General features: G+C 41.7%; 1 protein-coding gene across 2 annotated transcripts in view; it reads right to left on the bottom strand.

Annotated features, from left to right (window-relative positions):
• The window catches only part of man1a2 (mannosidase, alpha, class 1A, member 2), a 155,418-nt gene that overhangs the window by 81,591 nt on the left and 63,898 nt on the right, over positions 1-9,929 (bottom strand). For both annotated transcript variants that reach the window (XM_079254609.1, XM_079254608.1), the window contains exon 5: positions 1,078-1,196. In XM_079254609.1, the coding sequence (XP_079110735.1) occupies positions 1,078-1,196 (119 nt within the window). The remainder of the gene's footprint in view (positions 1-1,077; positions 1,197-9,929) is intronic.

The following is a 9,929-nucleotide window of genomic DNA, read 5'->3' as shown; positions in this document are numbered from 1 at the left end:
GCAGAATCACTGATCTGCCAAACATGCATGTGTTTTTTTTTCCTTTTACTTAGCCGGTGGAGCGATGCATGCATGGGGAGAACAAGCAACAAACAGCGAATATGGATGCCGGAGAGGAATGGTTTAGTGTCATTACGACACTACTCCATCAGGCTTCTGTTTTATTCCTGGTTCATTCATACAAGATAACTGGATGCACAACTCTTTAATATGACTCGACTTTAAAATCCTTTCTAGATGGAAAAGACAACGTGTGCCATTTCAACCGTTTACTGAGGGGTAAAGAATCAATGTCAGCTTTATTTATATCGCACATTTTAAAGGCCAACGACCAGCCAGAGTGTTTTTCAGCAGGATATACACATAAAATAAAGCACGCTAAATAATATACACTAAAAGAACTTAAAGATAAAAGAATAAAAGTGGGAAAAAAACGATTAAAAAATAATGAAATAATGAGCTCTGCTCAGCCGAAGGCTGGGGGGAGGAACAGGTGGGTCTTTAGACCAGTTTTATGTAATAAAAGGCTATTTGCAGAACGTACCTCCAAGGCTAATGAGTTCCACAATGTAGGACCCACTACTGCAAAAGCTGCAGAAACACCGCTGAGATAAAGGAACGTGAATCTGGCTGCATGTTTGGAGCTTCTGGGTTTATTTTTATTTGACTGGCGAAGATCGGCTCATTGGTGGAAGGTTTGAATCCCTTTTGGGGCAACGTGTGGAGCAGAATGACTTGTTGGAAACAAAGCAGAACGAGTTGAACTCAACGGGGAAAGGCCTCAGCAGAGAGGGGAGACGAACAAGGGATTTATTAAAATTAGAGATGTATTATGCTGATATGTTTTATTTATGTCCTAATTACATCAAATGCAGCCCTTCCAGCTCTCATTCAGACCAAAAATAAGGACTGAAGTCTTTCTTTGTGCTCCACTACAGAGTCTGTCATCTCCAAATCAGAAAATCCAACTCTAAAGCTGCACCGATGTCAACTTTGTGACTGTTTTATTAAAACAAAATTCTGCAAGTTCTCTCCCACATATTTCATATAAATAAAAGGAGGAAAGCTGCTACGCACCACACTGAAGTCCAGATTCTGCTCAATCCACTCCTGGCCGTCCTTGAACTCCTCATGGAGACCCATGATGTACAGCGTGTCTAAAGCATCCACGATGGAAGCTCCCAGTTGAGAGTTACCTGCACAAGACAAACAAGAGAAACCGCAAACTTAGATTCATTTGTTCCGTCAGAGAGCAGAAAACGTCCTCAGAGAGACGTTTATATGCAGAATTAAACCTGGAACTGCATGCAAATCCATCAGAGACAATCCCGCAGAGGAATCACGGGAGTGAAGGAAGAGTTGTGAACTGCATGATGATATTCAGGAGAGAACATATTCGGATGTTCAGAAAAATGAGTCATTTTTTAAACTAGTAATGTCTCAACAGATTATAATGTCTTCAATCTAATAAGCTTTGATCAAACGAAGGAGTTAGGAGACGTGAAGACGTCGTCAGATCATCTGTAGATCCATCTGATTGCACATCTATGAACTAAATATTTAGACTGTTTCAGTCAGCAGCACTCCTCTTTAAGTCCTTCCTCATTTCTATCAGCTACAGCGTGCACGTCCACCGTCCCTGCTTATCTCAGGCTCCGTTCAGAGAGGAGAGCGCCCCGCTTTGTGCAGGAGCTGCACTCTTATTATCATCATAGACAGGAACCTCTAAATCTCTCTATAAATACGCTGCAGTCAGGAAGGCGTAGCTGATAGCAAGATGCCCTGGCCGTCTGCCGGATCTTAACAGATTGGCCTGACTGCTGGTGGAGCTGAGCCCCTCTCCTGCACCACGCAACCCCCTATCTCCCTCCCGTCTGTCACATGCACCCACAGGTACGCTGGAGGCATTTGTGACGCAGTGACGTCACTGACGCCAGTCAAAAATGATTAAAGCAGAGGAAACGGCTGCCACGTGAAGGCTGAGAGCAGCAGCTCCTGAGTGCAACGCGACACCACCGTGCAGGTCGTGTCCAGAACAAACGTTACGGGTCAAATGAAGGCACAGAAGCTTGGCTGAAATTATTTTCTTCCTCTTTGTATAAAAGCATCTGCTGAAAGTTGAAATCTAAATGTCCTGCCTGGGTTACCATAGCAACATGCAACATCATTGGAAATGTGGGACTTTATTCCACCTACAGATTTAGTCCCCAAAGTTCGAGTCAAGGGGACAACGCTACACGGGGCACAAAACCATCTCCTTTAGTTCCTCCAGGATTTGTGAAAATCTACTGTGTTGTTTCACAACATCGCCTGACATTGATTTAAAAGTATTGATTAAAAACATCAAACTCTCATAATCCAACATTTGTTACTGATAAAAGCACGCTGGGAGAGCAGTTCCCCGTTTGGCAGAGGGCTTGCTAAGCTGCAACTTATTATCCACTTATTATCCAAACAAGCAGCTCAAATAGAAAAGAGAAAGAAAATTCAGATTCTTTTCAGCATTTGCAGCAGATCTGGACGTTACAGACTCCGCCATGCAGAGTCGTCTCATCTCATTTTTACACATTTTCAGGCAGGTTTTTCCAGGGAAAACAAAAGGACAACTTTCATCCGTCTTCCAGCACACCGCTGTGTGTCTACCTGCACTTTCATGCAGAACACTGGCAAAGTGGCCTTCACGGTATTCGGGGCTGAATTTAGAAGGCAGATGCAACACGGATTTGTCGCACATGTTCATAACTGTTTATACAGGTACATCTCAGAAAACTAGAATATGATGAAAAAGTTCAATATTTTTTGTCACTCATTTCAGAATGTGAAAAATATATATTATAGAGATTCATTACACAGAGTGAAACATTTCACACATTTATTTCTTGAAATGTTGATAATTGTGGTTGATATGTAATGAAAACCCAAAATGCAGTGTCTCAGAAAATTAGAATATTATGGAAGATCAATGGGGGGAAAAAAGGATATTTTAAACAGAAATGTCAGGCTTCTGAAAAGTATTTTCATTTCCATGCACTCAGTACCTGGTTGGGCTTCATTTTGCATGAATTACTGCATCAACGCGGCGTGGCAATGGAAGCGATCGGAGTGTGGCGCTGCTCAGGTGTAATGGAAGCCCAGGTTGCTTAGATAGCAGCCTTCAGGTCGTCTACATAGTTGGGTCTGGTGTTTCATCTTCCTCTTGACAGACTCTCTATGGGGTTCAGATCAGGTGAGTTTGTTGGCCAATCAGTAACACCGTGGTCATTGAAGCAGCTTCTGGTACCTTTGGCCGTGTAGGCAGGTGCCAAGTCCTGCTGGAAAATAAAATCAGCATCTACATAAAGCTTGTCAGCAGAAGGAAGCATGAAGTGCTCTAAAATGTCCTGGTAGATGCTGTGTTGACTGTCCACTTCAGAAAACACAGTGGATCAACACCAGCAGATGACATGGCTCCCAAATCATCACAGACTGTGGAAACTTCACACTGGACTTCCAGCAACATGGATTCTGGGCCTCTCCACTCTTCCTCCAGACTCTGGGACCTTGGTTTCCAAATGAAATGCAGAATCTGCTTCCATCTGTGAAACAGTCCAGTCCTTTTCCTCCTTAGCCCAGGTGAGATGCTTCTGTCGTCGTCTCTGGTTCAGGAGTGGCTTGACATGAGGAATGGGACATTTGTAGTCCATGTCTAGGATCCTTTCTGTGTGTAGCGGCTCTTGATGCGCTGAGTCCAGCTTCAGTCCACTCCTTGTGAAGCTCTCCAAATCCTTGAATGGATGTTGACTGGCAATCCTCTCAAGGCCGCGGTTCTGCCTTTTGCTGGTGCACCTTTTCCTTCCTCTCAACTTTCCATTAATACGCTTGGATCCAGCACTGTGTGAACAACCAGCCTCGTTAGAAATGACCTTTTTTGGCTTTCCCTCCATATGGAGGGTCAAAGATCGTCTCCTGGACATCTGTCCAGTCAGCAGTCTTCCCCATGATTGTGGAGCCATCTGACCCAGACTGAGAGACCATTTAAAGGTTTAGGATACCTTTGCAGGTATTTTGAGTTAATTAGTTGATTAGGGTGTGACACCATGACTTTCTAAGATTGAAGTTTTTCCCAATATTCTAATTTTCTGAGACACTACGTTTTGGGTTTTCATTATCCATAAATCACAATCATAATTTCAAGAAATAAATGTCAGAAATGTTTCACTTTATGTGTAATGAATCTAAAAAATATATAGGTTTCACATTGTGCAAGGAGTGACAAAAATATTGAACTTTTTCATAATATTCTAATTTTCTGACATCTACCTGTATACGGTACTGAGGGCTGGGTGATAAGAGGGCAGATAACATAAAACTTTACTTCTGCTGCTCCTGCTTTCATTCAAGTTTCATTTAAAGATATGTTCAGATTTTAAAATCTGTTTTGATTTATTGAATGAAATTAATTTTAAAATAACTGGAAACACTGAGGTTCATAACGTCTACGTGGAAGAGTGCAGGAAGTCTAGGTACGGTCCGTACCTCAGTTCATATCCCACAGCTTCAGGTTGGTTTTGGTACATATTTTGTGCATAAAGAAAGATGTTTTTCCTTTTTATTTTTTTTTAACCCAAATTCTCTTCTCTTTCCCAGAATAAGATGTACCCGGTGCCATCTTCTTTTCTTTTCTCATATTTGCTTTTGCCACCTTGCGAGTTTGTTTTAAAATCTTCATAATTCATTTGCACATTTGCATCACACAGACAAAAGCAGCAATATTTCACCTCAGTTCTTCGCAATTTCATGCCGTTTATTTTGCATCAGCCTTGGTGTAAAAAGGCCTTTGGAGTGAGACTCTAGAACAAGACTTCTTCATTTAAAAAATCATTTTTGCTCATATTCATATCTTTTAGCTGGTCTTGGATGTTTCAACCTAAAGGAAATATATTTACTTCTGCTATTTGTGACAACTAGGCTCTAAACGTAACTTCCCACCGTCTCCATGTTGGAGCTCCACTTCAGACATCCAGACTGAGGAGGATCTCAGTCTGCATGTCTTTATTAAAAAGCCGCCATGTTTTAACAACCTTGACAAATTTGGGAATAACCTTGTGGTCACACCTGAAGTCTCCCCACTCCATCCCTCCCTCCGTCTCTCCATCAGCCTCTTTTTCCACACAGCCATCTGTTTGTTCTCATTCATCACTGTCTGTCTGTGTTATTCCTAATCGTCCCCTGATCGCTCCATCCGAACCCTGATGCGTAGATACTCCTCTGCCCTTCTGTGCATGTATTTTTCACCCATCAGTTCATACTGGGTAAGCCTTCTTCCTCAACAAAAATGCTCTTTTTTTCCCTGTTTATCTGCCTCACACCTGCCTTTACCTGCCACCGGTTTGCTTATCGCTCCACGGAGAGGATTTCGGTCGCTGTTTGCTGCAGCTGGTTTTCCCAGAATCTCTGAGCTCTGCAGCGTTTCATACAAACACCGACTGCATCACATGAAGCTGAACTGGCACTTCTAAGAGGTAGGTTTAGGGTTGCTAGAGTCTGCTTATCTGAAACAAATTGTCCAGAATGAGGTTTATCTATATGGGGCATTATCACCAAAGCCTTGCGGGATCACAGACATCCCATCCCCCATCGTGTGTGCTTCCTTTTCCTTGAACTGAACTCACACCCTCCATGTTGGCCAATGAACCAGTTTGGTTGGAGCTCAAAGCATAAAGCCGTTACTCAGGCTGCGATCTTCTGGTCTTGTAAACTGGAAGCTCTCTCCAAACGGGAAATGACGGAGAGCTGCGGGATTCAGGTCTGAGTCGGTTGCTGTTTTATCCAGTCTAATGTATAAATTCTCCTGGATTTGGTTTTGGGTAAAATGGGTGCAGAAGGCGGTGTGGATGGCGTCGGTGTGCACGAGGAGTCTTTGCATCTTTTCTAGATGTTTCTCTGTAATATTTCACCGTTTCATCACAGACTAAAGAAATGCTGAAAAAGTAGAGATAGGGAATCGAATTTGGGGGGGGGGGTTTGCTTCACAGTTTTAAAATTGATATTTTTATTTAAGAATCATTTTTAAAAATATATATATAAATGATCCATTATACGATTTTTGTCATTTTTATTGTTATTGATATTTTTACTTGTCTTCTTGGGCATTATACCAGCAGAATGATGGTCTGGCTACTGGGTTGTTTGTTTTACTAATTGAAATGACAAGCAGAAAAAGTTTTAAACATGTCGCAATGTAAATCGAATCAGCCCAAATAATTTCTCAGTTCTCTTTCGCTTATAGAGGAATGACATTGGGAAATTAGCACCTTATGTTACCCACTGTAATAATGATGAATCAAAAATCTGTTTAAATCGAGATATTCTGAATCAAATAGTCACCTCAAAAATGGTCATCGAACTGAATCATGAGTTATTAGATTCACATCCATATGAAAAAGTAATCTGAAACTCCTCAAACATGATTAAAATGGGAATACTACAGTTTTCTTGTCCTTTCATATCATGAAATACATCCACTACGAGGTCTGGGTATTACTCAGACTAACTGGGACACCAATTTCTACAAATACACTGCTGCTGACATTATTATGTTATTATGAGTGTATCACCCTAACACACACACACCTCTATTGTTAACTGCAGGAATGACAGACATGCTGCGATAAAAGAGAATTTGAAGCATGTACTTTGTATTTTTCTAATCTGTAATAAGACATGTCTCTGAAATGACCTGATACCACTTTGCAGGAGGAGACGTGGTCATGAACACAGTTTATAATCCTGGAAGCAGCATTTTTACATCCAGTGTGTCAGCTCAGCTGTCAGCTTCTATGCCAAGGCAGCTTGTGCACAGAAAGGTAAATAATATCTGCAGGAGAAACTATACTGCCCGTCCAAAACAAATAAGCCAGCACCTGGATTTCACTAAGCAAGTTGTTACAAGCTTCTCGGTGGATAATTACTGTATGGATGATGTTTCTGCTGGCAACTAGTTGCTTCACAGTAACTGATAACAGGAAGGATGCTGGAGAGCCTTCACCTTTGTGGAACAAGTTTTGAATGACGGCAATCCCGTCAATGTTTGGTAAAATTAAATTACAAAAAAAAACAAAAAAAACAACAACAGTAGAACTCAAAGTTATGTGGAACAGTGAAATAAAGAGAATTTCCACATCCACAAAGTGAAGGGAGCTCAGGACTGGGACTCAACAGCTGTGTAACATTCAGGTAGGATGCAAGATGGATGCTGAATAAGCCGTTGATTGGGGGCACGTGACGGGAAAAAGGCTAAGGTTTTGTTATGTGTCTTCAACTGTGTAAGGTGACGTTGATTAAACCAACCAATAGCAACCCAGTGTCCTTTTAGGCTCAGAGTGGGATGAACCTGGACCTGGCCTTGGATACAGAAAGCTGTTGCCACAGTAAACCCCACGAACAATGTTATCAAGTAAAACAGAAAACTTTGCTCTTTTTAAGTCACAGAAACAGCTTCTTTCTTATAAATAACGACTGCAGTTCTTCTGTATTCAGACTGATCTCAAAGTATCCACACTAACAGTACCAGAGCGCTACAGTTTTGTAGAAGTCTGTCTCCTCTGTGGTCTGGGGTCCAATGTGACACTCTAGATCGTTTTGTAAAAAGCCAAGCGGCTCTAAACAAAGCCAACTTAACTCCCCAGGCCAATTCAGACCAGTCTGATTGCATGATAACTGGTTACCAACTTATTTGGCAGCAGAACTGAGCATCTGCTGTATTCTGCTTTTAGCTTCAGAGAGCGACTGGTCTGACTGGGCCTTCCGCTCAACATGAGCTCCCTGGCTAAACTCCAGCCTGATTGCCTGTTTCCAGGCCTGGCGCCAAAGTCAAAGCTGTCAGCATGGGTTCAACGGTGAAGTCATTCGATGGCTTTCCCTCATCCATGCAAAGACAATGAAACTAATAACTCTGTCGTTGACTGTGCCCAGTGTAGCTTGGGAAGAGGATGTATGATGGGAAGTTGAAGCACAAAGGAGGGGTTCTGATTTTCAGAGCCAAATTTCGATGGATCTTATTAGTATCAATATGTCCAACTGAACACAGACACCAACAAAACTATGAGACAATCCAGCATTCCACTGCTCACAAACAGACCAGAAAACCAGAGAGGAGAGTACTGCTTTGATCAGAAAAGATTTTTGTCATATTAAGTACCAGAACAGAATTTGTAATAATGCGAACATTATGCAAATGTATTTTTGGAGATTACAGGCTGGTAGTCTTGACTAAAAAAAACAAATCCTTTCATCAGAGAGTTTGTGTGATTTTGTTGTTTTAACCTCTTGATTAGAAAGAATTTAAAACAGCCATGAGAAATTATATAGATACTGCGAAGAAGAAGGCTGACTTTTTTCCAAAGAACATCACCGCAAACTTTCCTCTAAATGCTTGATATCTAAGATCATCTCAAATGTAGGTAACTTGAGTGTGTATCGTGTGTCCTTTTCAACACTGAAGCATTGTTTTTTTTTTTTTTCACATGTGCATTGGAGATATTTTGCAGTCAGGAGGGAATGAAGCCATCAAGCAGCGATGGTGATTTCATCATCATCCTCCCACATTTTCACATAGTAAATATAAAACTGGCTCCATCTGATCTGGCATTAAATGTATTAATGGTCCAAGCAGCTGGCAGGAGAGCTGCAGAATTATCCCGAATGCTTCCAGGAGGATTTTTAGTAAGTTGACGGTCCAGACAGACATGTGACAATACTAGACAAATGCAGACTTGCCTTACATATTAGTCTTTATTCTTTAATATCCTGCACAGTGCTTGTATGAGTATGCATCTTACACATCCATATAAAGAGATAAAGCTCAAACAATAGGAGAACTTGCATAGAAAGTGAGCTTTCAGGCACATATTTCATCAAAAGATGTGCCTTCGAGTTTCACTAGCATGTATATTCAAAACCCTGAGGACAAGCAGAGCCAGGTACCATCTACCACATAAACATTCACAGCTTCCTACTGAAGCTCCCTGCACAGTACTGGAGAACAAGATTCCTCCAGTAAACCTAACTATCACCATGAAAGGCTGTAAATATTTCAGTGTCCCATAAAATGATCCAATGCCATGACTTCAGGCTCCCGCTGTGGCTCACCATCATGTGGCCACATATCTGGCAGCAAACAAAGGGGGGGAGGGAGAACCCAAAAATCTTAAAGCTTTTTCATTGCGTTTGTTTTGCTTCACTTTTTATTCTCCCATAATGCCCTCATTTATTCAGCTCCTTGAAGGATTTTTGCACATTCCTGCAGCATTTCAAAACAGGCAAATCCTGCTGTTTCCTGTGGTCCAGTGTGGCACCGGCAGCCCCAACAGGAGGGTGATTCTGAGAGGAAACAGTAAGAGAAACCCACACACAGTTCTGAATGGCATTTGAAGCTTTGTTGGGGCAAAATTCAATTTACTCCTCTTTTTATACAACCGAGGTAATATAGAAATGGACAAACACCAAGTATGAATGATTTCGAGACATTAATAAGGTCATCTAGAACAGCATAACAGTGTGAGATGGAAGTTCCAGCTGACGGGTTTAAAGGGAGGCTAGGTAAAGTGATCCGATCAGATTTAGTACGATCATAATGTCTGTCATGTGCATTGTGGACTTGTCAGGAAAAAGAGAGGTTTTCTTTTTTATTTAATTTTGAGCCTTTAGACTGCTGAAATGCTCAATAATCCTTAGCTCTTTCAGTTACCAACAAATACTCTGAAAACTTGTTATGTTCAAGCCCAGGCAGAGACAACATCCACCACGAAACGTTCAGAATGAGGCATACACACTTATGTTTAAACCAGTGGTGCCCAAACTGGGGGGCGGACCCCCCTAGGGGGGCCCAGAGTTATCACAGGGGGGGCGCTGCAAGGCTAAATAAAACTTGGGAAGTTTTTACACTGGAT

Source organism: Telmatherina bonti (assembly GCF_933228915.1).
Source record: "Telmatherina bonti genome assembly, chromosome: 15".
Classification (NCBI taxonomy): Eukaryota; Metazoa; Chordata; class Actinopteri; order Atheriniformes; family Telmatherinidae; genus Telmatherina; species Telmatherina bonti.
This window is presented reverse-complemented; position numbering and strand designations above follow the sequence as displayed.